Source organism: Eurypyga helias, unplaced genomic scaffold, assembly GCF_000690775.1.
Source record: "Eurypyga helias isolate BGI_N326 unplaced genomic scaffold, ASM69077v1 scaffold7643, whole genome shotgun sequence".
Lineage (NCBI taxonomy): Eukaryota > Metazoa > Chordata > Aves > Eurypygiformes > Eurypygidae > Eurypyga > Eurypyga helias.
The window spans coordinates 1-21,936 of NW_010243036.1; the positions used below are offsets into that span (position 1 = coordinate 1).

Sequence of the window (21,936 nt, forward strand, 5' to 3'; positions counted from 1 at the left end):
GGTGTTTCGCTCCGCTCTCCCGGGATGTGGCAATAATTCCTGAGATGCTGGCCCCGACCTGGCGGGTAGAAACTGCCCTTCCTTCTGCAGCCTGTCAGCTGTGGGGTCGCGTGGTGGACTACTGTCAGGGACTTACTCTTTTTAACTAGCTTTTAATTTATGCTTTAGGTTACTTTTTTAGAGATTGATCAATGCCGTGTGAACATAGGAACAGGTATCTTCCATTAAACTTTTCAAAAGTGTTATTTAGTGTTGCGATCATTTTAACCCCTGAAAGGCATGAGTTATTTGCCTTTTGCCTCCTTCTCTTGTATTTCTCATAATACTTTTCTTTTAGGATCATGTACCATGGGTGAACCTGTATCTAAATCTGCGTTTGCAGCCTTCGCTTTTTATGTCGGTGATAAATCTTGCTGTGAATTGGTAAGTAGGTGTGAAACTAGATGAAAAGCTTGTAAGATGTTCCCCGGGGGTTTATATCCAGATCTGATCTGCCAAGTATTTGCTAGCACTGATTAATTCAAACTGATGCAAAGATATCTTATACCACTCTATGTTACTTATTTACAAAAGTACTAAATTGGGGCACGTCACAGAGATTCTGTATCCTCCATCAGGCGAGCTTTACTGAATGCATATACAGCTGTGTAAACTAGACAATGATGAATAGGTCCTATTAACAGAACTTGACCAACCTGTTGGTCATGTGTCCAGGACATGTTTGGGACGATACACCTCAGAGTGGCAGATTCAGTTCCTTTAATTGCAAAGCAATCACAGCTTAGTTCATGGAACTTCAAGTCTGTGAATTAACTACAGTGTTCTTTGTTCTTGTAATCTCTCACTTCTTTTTCTAGTTCTTTGTGCGCAGTAAGGCCTCTGATTATTTAGCTGTTGCTTTTGTTGAATAATCATAGAATCACAGAATGGTTTGGGTTGGAAGGGACCTTAAAGACCATCTAGATCCAACCCCCCTGCCATGGGCAGGGACACCTTCCACTAGACCAGGTTGCTCAAAGCCTCATCCAGCCTGGCCTTGAACACTTCCAGGGATGGGGCACCCACAGCTTCTCTGGGCAACCTGTTCCAGTGCCTCACGAAGCTCTTCAGGAAGAATTAACTGTAGAACTCTTATGTTTTAATACTTCCAAGAATGCTTTCCTTGACTCTTTATTTTCCCTTTCTTGCTATACCTAAGGAGCTTTAGAAAGCACTGTGGTAGTTAATCTTTCTGCCGCTTGTAGAATTCAGCTGTGAGTTATTTATCGTAAGTATTGCTGCTGCCAAATACAGACTAGCTGCCCTACTAGTTGTTATCCTATGCAGAAATAAAAAGTACAGGCAAATTTAATTTCTTACCTGTGTAGCTGTGTCTTTACAAGGGACCATTACCACTAGAGTAGTGAGTCTCATTGGAAGTTGTTTGTATCAATAACGATTATTTTTGGGGGGCTATGGGCTAAATAAAGTTCTTTACCAGTTGTGTTTGCAAAAGGTACTAGACATTTTATTCCTTAAAGTGATGTGTCTGCTGTGCTATGGAAAGAAAGCCCTTGATTCTGTTGAAGTGCTTACTCCTGGTTTCCAGGCTTGCTTTAGTGGGCATACTGCCTTGGGTTTGATGTATAGAGGGGGAGTGTGTGGCTTGTTTTGTCTTTAAATATTGTAGCAAAATCCACGCTGAAGGAGACATTCAGTCATCTTTCAAGATAAACTGATTTTGAAATAATAGTTAATTTTTTTCCTCTTCGTTATCGGGTGTCCTGGTCTGTTAAATATGTCAGTCTCATAATACCTTGTTCTTGAGAGTAAGCCTTGGCTTACATGTAATGTTGTAAGAGTTCAGAAATGCTACTTTGGGTGAAATCACATGATTGCCTGTCATCACTTTAGGTCAAATTAGTAAGTCATTGCACAGCATGCTAGTATTTCCAGAAAGTCTGCCACTGAAAGAATGAAGGTCTGATAAGGAAACTATGAAAGATGTGTTTGGTGGTTAGTTTGGTTTTATACTTTTCTCCAGTCATGTTCAGAAGTAGCTTTGCCTTTCTTTGAAATAATAATGTGCAAGATGTAGACATGATACGTAGTACTTATTGAATGACACGTCTTGTTTGTTAAAATAATAGACTTCCTAGGGATCTGTAAAACAGAACGAAGTCACTTATTCTTCAGCTTGAGAGGCTTGTAGAGAGTACTATGTTTTAAACCTGTTGAAGTAGTATTATGTTGCCATGAAGTAGTAATTCAACTACTCACTCCACTTATTTCAATATTTATGTATTTATTTAAATATACATGCACTAACTGTCAAAACTTAATTATTATTTCTTGAAAACTTGCATTATCATCTTAAACATGTTCCCTTAGGTATTCTTGAACATTATATTGCTGTCTAGTACCTGATTGAGAATTATTAATTTTTAGACTACTAGTCTAGTGTGATTCAACACATTACTTAGATGATTTAAAGTTTTCCCATCCAGTCATAACTATTAATCTATGGACGTTGTTTTAAATGGATATGCAGGTAAATATTTTTATTTATAAGGTAGCAACTAAGTCATTATGTTAGATAACTCTAGTAAACATGCATTTTTTCCCCCCCTATTTGTTTTTGTTTGGTTTGTTTGCCTTTTTGGCTGTGCTTAATGTGAATTACAAAGATTGGATTCAAAGGGGTTTATTGTTTGGTAATGTGAAATATTGCAGAATTTACGTTCCCTTGTTTTCCTCAGAAAACTGTTGGCAGAACTGCAGAAACACGTGGGAGAATGGGGAATACCAGTAGTATTTTATTCCTGGGGAAATGGGATGGGGGGGTGTGAAAAGCATGGGAAATTCACCCACATCATATTGGTCTTAGAAGATAATGGGGTGCTGGTGAGCACTGAATGAGCAGTATTGACATTTTTTTAAAAGCTGTTGTTCACAATGAGTAGAGACGTAGAACTACTACTTTTTGTCTAGGTCCGTGGTGTGTGCATGAGTATTTTAGTTAATTATTAAATAATCATAGTTGGTAATAGTTAACTAAATAATTTAATTAGTTATTAATTAATTTTCTTAATGTCTCTGCGTTAGTATTTTAGTTTGGGTCAGGAGAACACTTTTGAAGCAAATATTCCAATTGTCCTTGTCTTTCCTGTTTTGGCTTATCTTGTGAAGAGGTCTTGGAGTGTGCTAGTGGGATTTACTTGGAATGAAACTGACCTAGAAGGTACTATTAAGAGTATGGGAAATGTGCATTGCCCACGAATGGATGCTCTGTCTCTGGGCCTAGATTTGGACCAGTGCAGACTACAACCCATTGAAGAGCATATAATGTGAAAGTAGGCTGCTCAGTACGAAATAATTTGCTTTATAGACGTTTCCTATTTGATCATGCTGCTTGGTTGTGAAGATATAACCACAGCTCTCTTTTTTTACTGGTCTAAATACGTTCAGTAATTACCTTTTCTTGAGGAAAAGAATTGGTGACAAAAAGTAAAAGTTACTTCTACTCTTCCCTTCCCCTGATCGAAACATTTTATATTGGTTTAATATTTAGAAACAGTTAGGCAGTCATTGCTTATAGTATGTGCTTATTTACAGTATGTGCAATGTTAAAAAATATGTTTATCTTTAGGGTCACGGAGTGTTTGTACAGCAGTCGCCACATAAGCGTAAAACAGGTATGTAAACTAAACCAATGTTAGATAACTTTCTGATGCACTTTTTTGCCGTGCTTGGATCTTTTGATTGCCATTTCACTTCTTTTCCTTATTTTGTCCGAATAAGTAGGAAACTCTTACTTCTGGGCAGAAGCAATGGTATATGCTTTTACATGGGTAGAATTCTCATCTTTTTGTCCTAATGGCATGTGCAGAAGACTTACACATTTGTGAGAACAGTGCAAATAGTCAGTAATACGTACATATGTGCAATTAGTGTTACGAGGATGGAAATTTAGGGCTTGTGTTCATTACCTGTGTTTTAATTGTAGCTATGTTTTAGCTGTATACATGTAAAGACGCTTTGAAGTTGATCTTTGTAGGTAAAGTTTTGCAGTTATAATGCTAAAAAAAATTGTAATAGTTGCAGAAAAGCAAGTGGCTCAAGAGTATGTCAAGTTGTTCAAAGCTGTATTCACTTATATAAGTGTTAACCTGTAAGAAACTCAGATGAACACAGCCAGCTGTGTAAAATGAATTTTTGCATTTATTCAGACTCATATAATACTACTTCTGCTCTGAGAGTACTTGAATACTTGATGCCACCTCAATAGTCTAATAGGGATCTTGACCTTGTAAACACAGTCTCTGAGGGGAAATGGTTTTTGGTTTTGTTTTTTTGCAAGAGCCACGCACCACACACACAATGGCCTCTGGAGAAAAAAAGAATAATATTGCTGATCTTTTTGCAGTGTGTTGCTGTGTGCCATGCTGCTCTGGCTTTACTGCAGAAAATATATAAATGGGTATAGTTAGAGGAGGCTCATGTTTTATCTTGAAAACAGCATTCCTTATTGCCATGAAACATCTCACAGCCTTTGTTAGGCTCCTCATTTAGACACAGGCTGCACTTATTCCTTTATAATGAGTTACATCAATGAATTATGTCAGTAAAATTCAGAACACAGGCAATTCCTTGAGCAAGGAATGTAAGGCCTGACAGCAGGTCCCTATTTTTACATCCATCTAAATTCCTTCTCCCCTTCAATTTATTAAAAAAAACTCAAATTGCCAGGTGTATTTAATGTGTTCAAGTTTTCTTGTTTTGGTTAGATATTACCTAGGAATACAGCATGAAAATAATTGATGTTTTTGAATGTTTATTTGGACTTTGATTACTTGTAATGCCTGAATTGTGTACTCTAATTCCTGCTTTCTCGAAGATGTTGATCCCTGTGAAGTGTGGTGCAGTCAGCCGGTTGACGTATTAAGAGAATATTGCAATGTTATTAAAATACGCATCTTTTGGCCTCTTCTCTTCAAAAGTGAAAGTAATTATGTGGTAGCTGATTGGAGGTAAGTAATCATATTCTCAAAATGATTTCATCAGCCTTTACTATTTTTTTTGATAGCTGTGAAAGATCATTGTACACTTCTGGTAGTGCTTAAATTGTCTGTGGGAATGTTTTTACCAGTAGACGAAGATAGTGAAGGTCAGAAGGCATGGTTGTTGAATATATGAATGAAAATAGTAAGATTGGGTGTCTGAAGTTTAAAACCTAAAGGTGTATTGAAGTACTTAAATGGATGCCCTGTATTTCATGAGTACCAAAAGCTTTGCAGCTTCCCTCCCAAGAAGGGCTTGATTTGACTTTGTAACCATGCTCTTGCTTAGATCTAATTACCATAAATATTAGTAAATAAGACCGTGTTATTAAGACCTATTTTTCTAAATAATAACTTGTTCTGTTTTTAAGCAGTTCACAGCTTTTAGACCAGACTTGGAAGAGACTCTGTGAATTAGAAGTTTTGGAAGATCTTGTTGATTTAATAAAAAAAGTTGTTGTAAGTACTACATTTTAACTTTGTCTGAGTTTTCAAGTATAATAGATTACTTAATTCTCTACCTTAAGCATTTTGGGATTATGTCTTAAACTGGACACTTCATTCTACTGGAGTGAATAAATCATTTGAGAGTTGAGTTGCAGCTTTCTAGAAAGAAAGTGTGTCATAGGCTTTATTGCGGTTGGGATAACTTCCTAAGTATTTGCAGAGTCAATAATACGTTTGACTGGAACCCTTGTAAATTGCTAGGAGAGTCATATTAGTGAGGAAAATGTCACCGTTCCCTGATGAACAAGTTAAATACCTTTTTTTTTTTCTTCTCTTTGAACAAGTTATGTTTAAAACTTGCTGTTGTTGTTGACTTAAAACGGAAACATAACTGTGCAAAGGAGAGAATGATAAAAGAAATAAGCACAGAAGCTGAAGGATTTTGGTTTGAAGGTTTGGGTTTTTTTTAATTTAGATATGACACACTTCTAAAAAAAATGGTTTGTTGAAATTCTGTGTTCAACTACAGCTACACTTTTAGAGTCTGCCTTGCTGTTATATGACTTTCTGTGACGAGGTATTCAGGTACTGTGTTGATCTTTTGGTTTCATACTTCCTTACGTTCTTTTTGCTGCTTCCTCCTTTAGGCTGTCCAAGTGCTCTAGTTTCACCTCCTTGTACCTCAGGATGCCCCTGCAGTTTTTCCACTTTGTCTCATGTGACGGGTTCTTTGTGCTGTTTCCTCCTCTGGTAGTCTCCCATTTGATCTTTATACGAGAGGGTCTGTGTATATTCCCATTCACCTGTTTACCTCTGCTTCCCTCTTCTTACTTCCTCAGCCTGTATCTCCTTCTTCCTGTAAAAGATTGTATATCCAATAGTAAAATTTATTTGGAGGAACAGAAGATCTCAGGAGAGGAAGTACTGTTGTTTTGGATGGTTTTCATTGGATGTATCAGCTGGTTCTTTGGTATGTAGATAACTGCAGAAGTGGTTAAAGTGGCTGACTTTCCTAAGCAGATGTCATAGCATCCATGCATTCTCTATTTCTACATCAACATTTATTTATTTTCCAACAAAAACGGTAGGGGATTTGCTACTGAACACAAGAATATTTCCCGAAACTTTGAAATGGACCAGAGCAACTGTCTAAATCATACTGCATTCAAGCAGAACAGAAAATGTTACTGAGTTGAACATGACCTATCAGAGCTTAATAACTTGTTTTTTTTGTTTTCTTTCTTCCAGAACGTTCCACCTTTTATCGGTGACATCCTGCGAATTGGCAGCAGAATAGAAAACGTGAGTTTCTCCAGTTGTTGTTAATAGGAATGCTGCTTTATGTGTGAATACAAATAAAATATTTGTATGAATATCGAAAATTTTAAAATGCTTGTGTAAATAAATTGAGTCTATAGTTTCTGGAATATGTAGCGTGTAGGACTGGAATTGCCAGTCATTGCAGCTCTGAGCCACAAAACAGAACCTGTGTGTGTGACAGGAATATCTCCTGTGTAAGAAGACCAAAATGAGTGAGAAATCTGGGGGTAGTTCACATGCTGAACTAAGTATAGTATACTCATATATACTATATATAGTATAGTATATTCATATATACTATATATTGTATAGTGTATAGTATATTCATACTATACTAATGTATAAATTGAAATCAGGGAGGTTTAGATTAGATATCAGGAAGAAATTCTTCACAGAGAGGGTGGTGAGGCAGTGGAACAGGTTGCCCAGAGAAGCTGTGGATGCCCCATCCCTGGCTGTCTTCAAGGCCAGGCTGGATGTGGCTTTGAGCAACCTGGTCTAGTGGAAGGTGTCCCTGCCCATGGCAGGGGGGTTGGAACTAGATGATCTTTAAGGTCCCTTCCAACCCTAACCATTCTATGATTCTATGATTCTAAGTGGTAACTCTTGGAGTTTGCTCCTGCAGTGTGGTAGGTGGGTTTAGGCTGTGCAGCTGGTGCCCAGGTCAGCCCTCCTGTATCAGCGAGATGTGCCACTTGTTGAAGGCTTATTCATTTGAGATGTCTCACTGCACTTTCAGCCTTGAAGGTTTCTAGATTCTCTCCCATAAGCACACAGTCCTGTGTCTGTGGTGCAACTTGCTTTGTTCTCTCTTTCTGTGCTGGTGTTGGGGCATGATGCTACAAGTCTAGGTATGGGAAAAAAGGCAAACATGTTATAAGTGAAGGCAGGAAGTTATTGTTGGTATAACTGAGATCTTCCAGAATTATTTATTGCAGAAGAGGAAGGAAAACGAAGAAATTAACACAGCTAAACAGAAAAACTCTTTAATGATAATACAGCTAAAATTGTAATATACATTCTTCCCACTATCTGACCCTTTTCCAGGTCTTGTGCTTAGGATCCTAAAATGAATGGCTTCTGTCTGGTGTCTCTGTGTGTGGGGTGTTGAGTATAGTCATCACTACCTGGAGTTTTGTGCTGCAAGGACTGCTGTTGATGTTTTCTTCCTCATTCTGGATTCTACTTAGGTTCATTTTTAATGTTTGCTAATGCACTTTTATAACTGCTCTTTGTTTTCATTGGTCTGCAGTTTCAAGTTACACATGATTTTACTATCTATAGTATGTTAGAAACTGCTTTTGCCCAGTTTTGTCCAGCTCTAATTTTTTTAACTTGGCCATTTTTTTTATAGCCATTGGTTTTCCAGTGTCAGCTTGTGCTCCATCTCCTACTATCCTGTGCCTGTACTCCTCTCAACCGCTTTGTCTCCAGCCCATGCTCTGTCATATTTGTCTTCTGTTTCTCTAAACTGTGTTATGTTAGTTACAGCAGCATTAAGTACTTGTTACTACTGTCTGTATGAAAGCTATCGATGTACCATACAAAAGTAAACCAAATTAGTCAGAGCCATCTGCTCAGAAATAAAATTGCTTTCTGAACAGAGCTCTAAACATGCTCTAAAACAGAGCTCTGAGCAGGTCACAGCAAGCTCAGCATAAGCCTGACAGTTTACAACCCTGTGGTTTTGCAAACTGTACAAAGCTTGTGGCCTGTTAACTGGCGACGGCAGTGCTGTGTGATGCAGCTACAGGGCGACAGGTAGGGATAAGCTTGGTCACTGAAATGATGCAAAAATGTTTCTCTTCAGAGGCAGGTTAGGAGGAGATCTTTTATGAGATTCTCAGAGTGGTACTGCCTCAGTCTGAAGGACTGTGAATGGCTGCGGAAGGGTGTCGTTTGGAAACCTGCTGCTTCATCTTCGTTACCAGGTTCAGTGTAAAGCAGAACCATACCTGTTACATTTTCAGCTTGTAAACATTGGCCTGAACACCCTTACTTTCCCTGTGTTGGTCATTTTTTCCCTACTTTCTTATTTCTGCTGCCTGCTGTAGGTTAACTGCAGAAGTTAAAATAAAAACGTTCAAGTTAAAAGACAGTGTCATTGGTGATAGTAGCAGCAGGAGAAGTGTAATAGGTGCAACTGTATGTTACTGGTGGATAACCTTGTTCCCATATTTTTAGTGATACTTGTCGTAGTCATGTGTGGTTTTTTAATTATTTTTTAAAATCTGTAGGCTCAGATAATGTGGGAGTATCCCAGGTGACAGACATTATTTATTCAATCTCTCTCCTTCAGATAAAGCTTTGTAGCTTAAACAATTGAATTTGAATGGAAGTCATGATTTACGGAATTAAGTCTCAGTCCTGGCCTGCGTGTCTAAGGGCCTGGAGAATGTTGCTGCTTCTAATCAGGCTTGTCCCTTCACACTGAAGCAATTTTGTGTGTGGTCATCAAAAAGAACTTTCTAGATCAATTTTACAATTTGAGTCGCTCCCCGGCCTCCAGGGGGAATGAAAAAATGACTGCATTTTGTGAATATGCTTGATTATGCTGTGCTTGAGTTCTCCAGATACTTATATTTGTGAGCTGTTTTCTGTTTCAAAGGCTAACAAATCATGAACAAGTGCATAGTGCAAGTGGTACGGTAGTGTGGTTTGTTGTACTCTCATGGAATACTTCTGCTGTATTGCCAGCGAGCTGTTGGTTTGTGGGGTGTTTGTTTTTGTTGTAAGACTTTGCTTTGTATAAAATTAAAGTTACCTTTTTTTTTTTCCTTTATTTTCCTTTTCATTTGAAATAGGGTGTCTTTGATGTTGGGGATGCACTTGATTGGGTCAGGTACACGGGTGATGTCGGTATTCTGCAGCGGCTGGAGAAACTTGGTGATTTTGGTTGGATCTATCTTGAGATTTTCTTTGTTGAATGTAAGTATGAACACTCCTGAAGAAACAATGGTGAGGAAAGTCACCTGTCTTGCAGTTATGAGATAGTTAATGTTTGCATGTATTACATTACTCTGGGAGTGACTGGGAAATAGTGGTGTGGGTTTTTTTCTTGGTGGTTGGTGTTTTTTTTTTTCCTTATTTGAACCAGTCAATACTTCCTTGAATCTCTGAGTGTGGGTTATATTTACAGTCACCTGCTCTGACTGAATGGGCGTTCAGAATGTTTTTTTACCCATTATGAGCTGTATATGCGCTTTGTATCCCTTTAACTTAGCGTTAGGTTGAAAGTTGCCCAAAATATTTTTTAGGTCTTTCCGCTAAATGTTAGGCAGAGGATTTTGTCAAAATACTGAGATGTTAGTCATGTTTCAAAAATTAGCGTACGTAGCTCATGGGAATTACCATAAGATATTAACACCAGCAGCAGAACTTGTGCTGAGATGACAAAAACCTCCCAGGCCTGCTGTTTTTGATGTGTGTCGAGTGGCTTGCATTCTGGTCTCTTTGCGTTTGCGCGTTCTAACTCAGTTGTTGCAGTAAGTAACAGGGTGGTGGAAATTGAACTTGCGTGTAAAGAGAAGAATCTTCTTACAGCTAAGTACAAAAATACAAATTCTTTAAAATACAAATCTCTACAATGCAAATTCTTTAAAAAAAACAGTGGAGTTTCACTTGGTTGCTTGAACTTAGGCAAGTGCTTAAATGTTTTGCAGACTGCAGGCAGTTAGTTTGGGCTTACCCAATAATAAGTAACTCCTTTTGAATGTTCCTGTTGCATAACTTGTTTGTTATTTAGTTGATATGTCAAATTTTGCTTCCAGTCAGAAAACAGAGCTTGATTCTTAGCAGCAGCAGATGAATCCTGCTTCTTGTCTTTTGGTAACTTCTTCACCCACTGTATTTTTCTGAATTTTCTCTGCAGGCAAGCGTTATATTACCAAAGTTGCTTTGGAAGATTGTAATTTAGTTGAAGAATTTAAAGGTGTGACCTGTGAGAACTGTAGGAAGGTGAGAGAAGATGTGTTTGTGCTTTTGTTTCTTGTTGTTATTTTGTTTATTTTTTAAAATGTTCAAAGATTATAAACATGACCAAATGATCAAAGGTAAAGGTTTCAAAAGCTTGAGTGAGTAATTGTCCTGACATAAATAGTTACCTCCAGAGATCCTAGCCTGCTTTAACAGAACATTAGTTGTTTGTTGCCAGTGTGTATTGAAGAGTGTTCCTCTTCTCACCCCCTGAAAAAACCCTCAAGGACATGTATTTAATATTGATGGAATATTGTTCAACTTGATCCTTTTCACACAGACATAAGATGCTCTCATTCTTTGCCATGTGTTTCTTTAGTGTAGATCTTTGGGGTGTTTTTTCTGTTGAAGACTGGTTAATTCCTGTGTCTTCCTTGCCACAGTTCTGTAGTTCAGGAGCTACGTTGAAAGGCGCAGAGTAGGGAGCGGGTTGAGCTGTGCTGTGTGCGGCATACTTTGCTGTTTGACACATGATCGCTTTCAATGACTGTATTATGGAACCCACAAGACCGTCTGAGTTAGCCCTGCTTTTTATTTATTGCTCACTGTATTCTTGTCTACGTAACACTTTTATTTGTACTCTTTTAAGCTTATTAATTACAGTGAATGAAAGTATTAAATTATAACTAATAGTGCATATGTAAGATTCTGTTTTTACAAGCATAAAAACTTAGCTGTCTCTTGTCAAGTGTTTTCTTCTCATTGCAACGGAGTTTAATTACAGTGGTTGCCAAATTGTTTTTCCCTGATTTCACAGAGCAGCGAATCTATGAAACAGAAAGGAAATGAGGAATTTTCCCAAGGAAACTTTGATCATGCTATAATGTCATATACTAAAGCCATAGAGTTTTGGTAAGAACGAAACTGGTTTACAAGATTGTGTTATATCACATGCATTCAGCTTATTCAGATTTATCCTGATTTTGTACAGTTTTGTCTGAGCTACTTAGAGGGATATGATACCTAATAAAAAAAAAAAAGGTACATAACTCATTTCTTGTTACTAGTGGTTTGCACTTTCACTGCCCGAAAAGTTCTGTTAGGGTTTAATTTCTTCCCAAATGTCATGTGCTGAAAGCCTTTGGAGACTCCCCTGGGCCCTGTAATGGGGAAGAAAGACAGAGGTTAAATGAGAATTCGTCCTCTGCATATTTCCCTCCTTCCTGTCATCTGCACATAATGTGAACCTAGGTACAGAACGCCTGTTTGGTGTCATTGCTGCTGTGTTGTAGTCATCCAGATGCTGCTTTTACAAGTTCTGGTGTCTATGAAATATGGTAAAATTCAGAAAGTCCCACCTTTCATAAGAAATTAATTCTGCAAACTGTGCTTTACAATTGTGCAATTGAAAGGATCAGCTTTTTGCTGATGTGTTGCTTGAGATCTTATGTCACATAGAAGGATATGTTTCAATCCCAAATTCACGCTGATTTCAGCCTCCTTGAAAAGTTGGGTAGGCTGACTTCAGTCAAGTGACTGAGATGATGGAGCAGGCTAAGGCAGCTTTGCTTAGGGTAACTGATGCGTGAGAGGAACGAGCAGAATTTGGAGAAAGAGCAAAGGCAATGCCATGCCTTGGAAAGGGCAAAGGAAATCTCATGGTTTCCAGGGGCGGTAGAGCTGAGGTGTTGTTACAGCTGTTTGTTAGAAATTGTTCTTTGTCCTTAAGACCCTGCTGGAAGGTGAAGGATAGCTTGGTGATGTCTAGCAGCTAGGGAATCCTCCTCCATCCGCTCTGTGCGTGGCCTTCCCCTTCTCATTGCCCCAGCGTGAGCTGACTTTCATCTGCTTCATCATCACACTCCTACCTTAACTAGCTGTATCTTACCTTGGTTTCCTATCGAGGGGTTGCTGGATAACATATTCTGTTTCCCCCTCTCATTCTCCATTGGGTACGCTGGGAGCAATGTGTTAGCTCTTTAGAACTGCTGCGTAGTCTGCCCAGTCAGGCAGAGGGTTATGAAATAGTTATAGACCCAGAAGTGCTCATGAGATGTTTGATTTACTGAAGCCTTCAAAGTTAGGAATTTCCAAACAAAATCAAATGAGATGTATGTGACAGTCGGGCTAGCTTTTCCATGCTTCATGCCTTGCTTTTGTACCATTTGAGGCGTGCTTTGATATGTTGGTCAGAGCTTACTGAGTTGGGGAAGGAGTTTAAATCTGTCTGTCTGGGTTGGGGTTTTTTTTTATTTGTTTAAGTAGGCTGAGAGAAATTTGTATTGGTAGGAAGTTGCATTAGTGGGCCCAAATCTTAGAAATTATTACATAATTAATATTCTCGGTGACTTAACTGAGACTAATGGAACTATTCAAGGAAGCTTGTATATAATTGTATGTGCTAGTGTGCTTGCAGACAATTTTTGTGAAAACTTAGGGTTTTTTCTTAAGGTTTTCAAAAGTAATACACATTGCTAACTTCTATTTATTTTTTTTATTTAAGTCCTGCAAATCATCTTCTGTATGGAAACAGAGCTCTTTGTTTTATTCTCACAAGGCAGTACAAGTAAGTAACCCCTTGTTTATAATCTAAAATGTTGTCATCTCTTGCAGTTAAAAATTGGCAGTATGCTTAGGAAAATAGTATTTTAAAAACAAGTATAAAGTAATTGTGATGTTACTACCTCACAAAACTGATATTAAGAAAAACAAATAATATTAGCTGTATCTGCTGGCAGTATGTAATACCATTTAAAATTGGTGTGTTGGGGGGGTTATACAACAGGGGAAAAAAAAAAGTGAGTACTGTGATTTTTATTACACCTTTTGAAGAAGAGATCAGTGTAGGTATGGGGGTTATTAAACCTTATTGTTTATGAGCAAGGTGGATATATACCTTTTATGTAAAGCCGACCCAAGCTTTTACTGTTGGTATAATTGAAGCCTTAAGGGTAATATTGTTATTAGTCCAGAACTAATTGTTTAAATAAAAAGCAATAGCAGTTTAATTGAAATTGGTACCCACGTGATTCTTAGTTACTGCCTGTTTTCCTGGTGTTACGCTCACCCCTCCACTTCTTCTGGGAACTGAAGTTGGCAGTTTCATTGCCGTAGCAGTGGGGTTAGAGAGCTGTCAGCATGCGGGGCCCTTCTCTGGGAGGAAAGTGATGTTCACACTGATGGTTTCTTCTTCCTCACTCTGGGATCCGCTTTGGATCAGTTTTTGTGTTTGCTAACGTGCTAGTACACCTTTGCTCTGTCTTTGTTTGTCTGCAGCACACTGTTAGATCTGCGTTTACTATACCTGGTACTTTTTATGGTTATTTCTCTTTGTTACTCTCAAAATCTATTTTTGTCCAGAGTTGACATGTCTTTGACTGTTGGTGAATTGTTTATAGCCATGGGGTCTCGAGTGCTAAGCTTGCGCCCCATCTTTTGTCATCTCATACCTGAACTCATTTATGTTGCATCCTGTGTATCCACTTCTACTGTCACATCAGGCTTGTATCTCTTTAGATGACATCATCATTTTGGAGTCCTAAATAACACATTCTGTGCAAATAGCAGTAACAGGCAGTTATTCCATCTAAATCTATGGTTGTACCACACCAAGATAAACAAAAGTAGAACAAATTAGCCATGGAAACCTGGCCAGTTAGAGAAACTGCTGTCACAGTTAAACTGAGTAAAAGAAAGCTGCAGGCAGGTCAAGCTGCCTGCATGAGTGAGAAGCCTCAGCCCTGAGGCTTTGCAAACTCATTACAGAGCTTGTGGCCTGCAAATGGCAGTGGCAGTACTGTATTATGGGACTACACAGTTATATAGTGCTCTCCAGATCATCTACTGGAGGTTGGTGGCTTTATCCAAGGCGTCTGTTTTCAGAGCCTGTGAGAAGCAGTGGTCACGTTCCCTCCCAGGCTTCCATGCAGGACAGGGCCTTTCAGGGCAGCTTGGCCTTGTGTCCTGACGTTTTGAGGGTGCGCAGGGGCAACTTTCCTGGCACTGCACCAGGCTGTCGAAAGGTGGCACTGGAGGAAGGACTGGGTGGGTGAAAACAAAGCCCGTACTAGAGAACGAATCAAGTGCTTCAGTTTTTATAATCTTTCAAACTGCTTTTATAACATCTTAGTATCTTGAGATTCTGTACTCCACTATCTATGTATTACTCAAGCATTTTTTCCTTGTGTTTGCTTCGTTTGCAATATGAATATGGTGCAGTTTCTCCCATTCTAATCACTAGTTCTGTGATAGGCTTTTTTATTGCTATTTTTTTTAATGTGTTGCCACATCTCTAAATTCTGCCGTTACTATCGGAGTTTCTCTAATTTGGAAGTTGTTTTTTTTTTTTTGTTCTAACTTTCTTTAATTTCATTGAATTAATTCTTCCTGATATCTCTGAAGAATTTTGTGCTGTAAAGCATACTCCTTGTCTGAAATTACTGTCTCTTTCAGGCTTTTATTTAGTATCCAGCTTCTGTTACCACAGAGCATCTCATTCTCCTCCTGATTGCTGTGTACAAGCTTTCCTGCTGTAATGGTCACAAAGTACAGTGGTAGTGAATAGTCAATTTATGAACACTTTTATGGGAAACAAGATTTGCCCCCCCCCCCCCCCTTTGTTTGTGGAGGTAAAATAGTGCCTCATAGGCCTTTGCAGGCCTCTCTAGTTAGGTGTCGCTGCGGACATTTTCTGAAGGCCTTACTGAGTCAGCATGACCCACCTGTCGAAGGAGTGAGTTACTTGTAAGCTGCTCCATTTGAAGTAATCCGTAGCTGGCTGGTCGTTGTTGTAATTTGCTACATCCTGCTTATCTGACACACAGCTGTAGTTGAGTGAAGAACGAGTGGTATATCCCACAGGTATAAAAACTCTGAAACTGCCCCCTTTGGGCAGTGTTGGTTTCAGCAGAGGCCGTCACCGCTGCTCTGTGTTCTCTCATGTAGCTGTAGTGTTAGCCTGCTTCTCTTCTGACCTGACCAAAATTACATTTCTGGTTATTGCATGATATCATGTAGGTAAGAAGTGAGAGTTGGGCATGCTCGTCAGGCTTCAGTTGCTGGGAATTTTGGAGGTTACTGCCTTTCAGTGCTCAGCAGTTAATACCTGTACCCTCAAATCTCTAGCTATGATTATGTAACTATTCTCTAATATGATTTCTGTCAAAATATTAGGTTTGTTATTCAGGGTCTCTTATTAAGGCTTTGCTTTTTAAAGGAACATTTTGCTAGAACCCAGTTAAGGGGTAAGTACATACATAGTAATGCTGGAAAATCTAGTAGGTAGGGGAAGGGGATAAATATCTGATGGGTGAGATAGTTGAGACTGTCACATTTTACCCAGGTAAGTTTCAGCTAAGAAGTGTTATCTGACCATGCCTTTACACAGGTGAATGAACTCTTCTTATACTCACTCTGTATTTTTGTGTCATGTACATCTGATCTGTAGATTTTTCTGAAGTGTAAATAATAAATACCTCTTCTTTTTCCCTCCCTTCTCTAAGGAGAGCCCTTGCTGATGGAAAAAGAGCCACTATTTTGAAGCCTAATTGGCCAAAGGTTAGTTTTATATACTTTTCAAAATTGTCTTCCAACGTAAGAATCCAAAGTCTTAATTACAGGTGTGACTCAGGAAGATGTGACGTGTTCTCATCTGCCTTTAGCACTGATGACAGTAGATTGAAAAAAATACCTTGTAGACTAAGAATTCTGCTTCAGTCAGTCAAGTACATAGTTTGGTCATTTTTTTTTTAATATAAAATAATTATTTTTACATGCTTGTAAGTGTTGTTACATGGTGTTCTGCAAGTGTTAAAGATGGAAGGAAAAGTTTATTACATTGATGTGCATAGCTGTGTTATCACAGTGCTTTAAAAAGAGTATAGGTAGTTCTTTCAGTAACAAATCCCGATTAATGACCAACATGTATTTCCCAATATTCTTGGCCTAAAGAGGAGTAAATAAGGGATAGTTACAAAATTGCAAAGTAGTAGTTAAGCTTAGGGGGAAAAAGCAAATTTGTTCTTGTCAAAGACAGAGGCTAAATGCTACTCCCACTGGATTATGTTTTGATTTCAGTGTGCTGAGTAGTTGAAAACTTTGATTATTCATCCTTTGACCTGAAACAGATGGAGTAGATAACTTTTTTGAGTATGTAAAGTTTTACGTTGTATTGTCTACTGCATGTGTTTTGGGTAGAAATTGTTTCCTTATTTATGTGAATGAGTGCTTGAAATGCGAACTTATGTCCATGTAGGGCCACTACCATTTCTGTAAGGCGCTGTCATTGCTAGGGGAACACGAACTGGCTTTGGAAGCTAATGAGAGAGCTCAGCAACTATGCAAGAATATTCTTGATGGACTTAAGGATCTTATTCAACAAAATGAGAAGTTAAAGAAAACATTAGAAAAAATCCATGGTAAGCTTTTCTGATTTCAAGATCTACCTTGAACTAAATTCATTTGTAACTTTTCTTTAAAATGAGCTAATTACTTCTTTTTCCACCCTCCCCTTCCTATATAATTTTCTACAGGTATTAAACAACATAAACAGAAACCAAAGAAGTCACTTCTTGAGAAAAAGTAAGCATCAAGTTTGCTTGTTTTTTAAATTAGCAATGTTTAGTATAAGATTTAAGTAACATAAAACATAGATATTGTTTATTCCATCCATTTTTATTTACTGATAGATAACAAAATTTAAACTTATCAGAACTGCAACCAGAGTGCAGTGTAGGAGTAAAGAGGACTTCTAGGAACTGAAGGAGCTGTCTTGAGATGTGTTCTACTTCCAAGCAGTGTCATTCAGCATTAATTTTACCCATGCTGGAAACAACAGGAAACAATTACATTTTCATGGCTTATTTTTCCTCCCAACTTGAAGTACTTCACTGTTGAGGAAATTTGAAATCTGTGATGCAATCACACCCACTTTTTTGTGTTAACTTTGCTATATAAAGTTTGCTAGGAGATGCAGTTGATTTGAGGAGCTGAATGTTAGCAATGCATTTTGGCAGTGGTAAAAATGAATGTGTATCCTAATTTCCAGGAACTTGTTTTTGTCACGTCTATTCTGTGCTTTTTGCCTTGTCCAGAGTGTGTCAGAGATTCCACATTCACAGATTCAGCTAAGTTACAATAGATGCCATAAATTTTGTATTGAACATTTTTCTGAAAGATCTTAGAGTTGTATTGATCTGCTTGTAGTGATGTGCTAACTGTCATTCAAAACCAGTACAGTAAGTAAACTACTCACAACAGCTCTCTGTAAACATGAAAACTCTGAAGAACTTAAATTTGTTTCTCTTCTATATTGCACAAATAAAATGTGGCCTTGGGCAAGATTGGGTTTTTTATAAAATTATTACCATTATTTTTTTTAAAGTGCAATAATTGAGTTCCTGTCCCTTTTATAGAAAACTGCTTTTTTTGTTGTTGTGTTTTTGCTTAGCCTTGGACTGTGCAATTTGAAAGTACAAAAAACAGCTGTTTGATCAAATCCTTTAAATACGCTTATGCTGTCACACTTCAGTGAGGGGCAGACTTCTTGTATTCGTCTTTGGGTTTTTCCATGGTACATGTATGGTACGTGTCTTAAATATGGAGAAAAGACATCACGATTGGTAGAACTAGGGTTCTCTCTTTCTCCATATCAGGGACTGCAGTTCGTCAGAATCTCATTTAATACACTCTCAAGAACAAACAGAAAAAGACAGAAAGAGAAAACAGTCTGATCCTGAAGATCATCATTGTCACCAAAACCATGATACCAGGGTAAGTTATGCTACAGCTGGAATTACGAAACTAACACTGTGGTGACTTTCATCATCCTGGAATGTGTTATTTCATGGTGTGGCTAAAATTTTGCAGTGACTGTTTTAATAATTGTGTACTTTCTCAGCCAAGTGTACTTTTCCTGTAATATTTAACTACTAAATCTGTGTTCAGCAGTTTGGATCTGAAAGGAGGTGGGTGGTGGTTGCTTAATGAGAATGTGGTGGCTCTATGTCATGAGGAGGAGAGGAGTCTCTTCTGGATTATTGAAAGTGAGACTGCGGTCAGGTCTGATTTAGGCCATCTAGTCCTGCCTGTCAATCTGCATTCAGATGTGGGCTTCCCTTTGGCTTTAGGAGAGGACTCGGTTAATGATTACTGGTGTAACGGAGTTCAGTGGAAGAAGCTTTAGCCGAAGGTAATTCATATACAGGGCTTTTGCTCTACTGGGCCGTTGTTTTGCACTGATGTTGTGATGCTAAAGGATTTGCATGGCTACAGACTGTATTTTCATGCTCTGTAAACGGATTTCTTTTGGGAAAAACATTGGTTAAAATAGTATGCTTAACTGGATGGTATTTAAAGCTAGGGGTTTGAGGTTTTCAAACATCTGTTTGGATTGTGTGTTTAAAACAAGTGAGTATAGTGCTAAAGTACAAGATGGACTTGTGTTATCTTAGTAGCTCTTTAATTCTGAGGATTGAGTCTTTCGGTTTAGAAAACAGCTTAAAAGCACAAATATTCTACTAGATTACTTTGAACAACTTTTTTGGTGAGGAAGGCTCAAAAGAGTAAGTGGAGCTGTCGTGGGAAAAATCTAGACAGCTTAAAGAACTGCTTAAGGTAGCAGCAGAAGGGGTGTTATTGAAGTAAGGTGTTGTGTAAGTGAGGCCTAACAAAATCTGATGGCAAGATTCAATCTATTACTCTACTGCACAGAGGATACACTAATGATTTAAAGATACCAATACAAGATCTTAATGCTCTATGTTACAAGGTTATGTGTGATATCGGTCAGTTACCAAAGATTTGTGGTTAGTAAGGGGTCTCTCAACCTCAAGGAGTAGCCTTGAGAGGTGTCTGAACTCGAGGGGAGATCAGCACCATGCTGCTAGCTATTCAGGAGGGAGAGCTCAAAAAAAGCTCACCTAGGCTGCCATATTTGTGGAATACTGTCATTGGCTCATAGTCAAATTACATGCAATGGAAAAGGTAAGCATGAGACTCCTTGTACCCACAACTTCCTCTGTTCCTTGACCAAATTAGTTTTGGAAGAACGGTCTGCTATTTGTGTGCTAATTGCATGATTGTTGTTCCAGTTTCTGAGCTCATATACATCAAAGCTTACCGTGTCACCCTGTCCCCGTGTGGGTTTTCAGAGAACAGGTTGGAACTAGAGAAGTTCACGGCCTGGTCATGGCCTAGGCTTTCACCTCCTTTGAAGCCTGAACCAAGCTACCACTGATTTGGTCAAAGCATCGAGTGCATCCATCACAGAAGCTAATAGAGTAAACTTTGTTCTCTCTGTTCATGGTTGATTTTTTTTTTTTTGTTGTTCCTGAAAAATAATTAAGGATACGTGCTAGTTAAGGATGACCAAAGAAATTCATCAACAAAAGCCTCTAATTCTGCCTTTTAGAAGGTTATTTAACTGTTGAGAAGTACCTTGGTAGGCAGCTCAGCCCCAGCAGCTGCTTGCTTACTCCCCTCAGCAGGGTGAGGAGAAAATCATAAAAGTGAGAAAACTCATGGACTGAGATAAAGGTAGTTTAATAGGTAAAGCAAAACCTGTGCACAGAAGCAAACCAAAATAAAGAATTCATTCATTGCTTCCAGGCAGATGTTTAACCATTTCCAGGACAGCATTGTGCATAATGGTTACTTGGGAAGACAGATGGCATAACTCAGAACTTTCCTCCCCTTTTTTTCTTCTTCCCCCAGCTCTATATGCTGAGCATGATGTCATTGGGGTCAGCTGTCCCAGCTGTGTCCCCTCCCAAATTCTCGTGCACCCCCAGCTACTCGCTGGTGGGGTGGGGTCAGAGGCAGAAAAGCCTTGACTTTGTGCAAACACTGCTCAGCTGTAACGAGAACATCCAAAACATGGCACCGTATGAGCTGCTGTGAGGAAAATTAACTTTATCCCAGCCAAAACATACTTTTGTATTTCTTAAAAAAAAAAAAACCAAACCAAACAAAACACACACACAGAAAATCGGAAGCTGGGGAATTTTGTTGGTGGGTACCTTGTTTAGGTGGGCTTCACTAGTGGATGTCAGTGGAATTTCCCAGCTGTTGCTGTCTTAGTGGCTATCTCATGTCCAGTATGACGGGGAGCCTGTAAACCATTCCTGTGCATGAATTTTCTGGAGTGGTTTGGTTTGCTAGACATACACAGACTGTGACAGTAGAAAATTGGAAGCTGGGGAATTTTGTTGGTGGGTACCTTGTTTAGGTGGGCTTCACTAGTGGATGTCAGTGGAATTTCCCAGCTGTTGCTGTCTTAGTGGCTATCTCATGTCCAGTATGACGGGGAGCCTGTAAACCATTCCTGTGCATGAATTTTCTGGAGTGGTTTGGTTTGCTAGACATACACAGACTGTGACAGTCCTGCTGTGACAACATGGAATTAAAAATTTAATAGTCAACCTCCAGTTTGTTTACAGGCAGTTCTTCCACACTAATTATTAATTTAAAAGAAACATTTGTACCTCTTTCTGATCATCTTTACCTTCATTATTGTAACCTAATGAATAATTTCTGTTATAGTTTGGCCTGTAAAGTGTCTTATAAAGATGCGGTATAATACAGAAAATAAGAATAAATAATGTGACTGCTGGCAAGTTCAAAACAGTTTAACCATGCACATGTGAAAAAAGGCTTTCAGCTTTCACAGGGGGGTGGGGCATCAAAAAAGATGACTCGTTGGCGGGGAAAATGAAACCTGTGTGCCAAGGGCAAAGGGGAGGAAGTGAAACTTGGATTGCTTTCTTTTTCAACAAGTTCTACAGAGCACTGAAGCGGCACTCGGAAGATTTTAGCTGTCTTTTATGAAAGCTTTCATCTGCTTTTTATCTTAGGTGAAAATCTTCGTAATGTAGGTCTGTGCAAATGTATCTTCATTGAGGATGAATATAACTGAAATAAGTCTAGTACTTGTCAGACTAGTTGATAATATAAGTTGATAGGAATTTGGGGGGGAAGTGTAAGTGGACAGATACACTTTGATTAATGAAATTATTTTTCTTTATCTCTTGGGGACATAACATACTGTTATCACTGTGTTTTCTTTTGCTTAAATTCTAGTGGTTTAGTTTTTTCTTTAAATTTAGTGAGTAGTATCTATTTGTTTTTTGTTATCTTTGTAAAACTAACATATTTGTCACTAGGTGACTGACATCCAAAGAACAGAAATCAAAGATTGGTCTCTGGAGTTTCCACAAAG

At 38.5% G+C, this 21,936-nt stretch overlaps 1 protein-coding gene across 1 annotated transcript in view; it reads left to right on the forward strand.

Annotated features, from left to right (window-relative positions):
* Positions 1 to 348: 348 nt before the first annotated feature.
* The window catches only part of TTC3 (tetratricopeptide repeat domain 3), a gene marked incomplete at its 3' end in the record, with an annotated part of 43,331 nt that continues 21,743 nt past the window's right edge, over positions 349 to 21,936 (forward strand). Inside the window, exons 1-14 of the mRNA XM_010149259.1 lie at positions 349 to 423; positions 3,629 to 3,674; positions 4,877 to 5,009; positions 5,411 to 5,498; positions 6,735 to 6,788; positions 9,611 to 9,734; positions 10,678 to 10,763; positions 11,539 to 11,633; positions 13,225 to 13,287; positions 16,223 to 16,277; positions 16,975 to 17,137; positions 17,252 to 17,300; positions 18,374 to 18,491; positions 21,881 to 21,935. Coding sequence (XP_010147561.1) covers positions 349 to 423; positions 3,629 to 3,674; positions 4,877 to 5,009; positions 5,411 to 5,498; positions 6,735 to 6,788; positions 9,611 to 9,734; positions 10,678 to 10,763; positions 11,539 to 11,633; positions 13,225 to 13,287; positions 16,223 to 16,277; positions 16,975 to 17,137; positions 17,252 to 17,300; positions 18,374 to 18,491; positions 21,881 to 21,935 — 1,204 coding nt within the window. The remainder of the gene's footprint in view (positions 424 to 3,628; positions 3,675 to 4,876; positions 5,010 to 5,410; positions 5,499 to 6,734; positions 6,789 to 9,610; positions 9,735 to 10,677; positions 10,764 to 11,538; positions 11,634 to 13,224; positions 13,288 to 16,222; positions 16,278 to 16,974; positions 17,138 to 17,251; positions 17,301 to 18,373; positions 18,492 to 21,880; position 21,936) is intronic.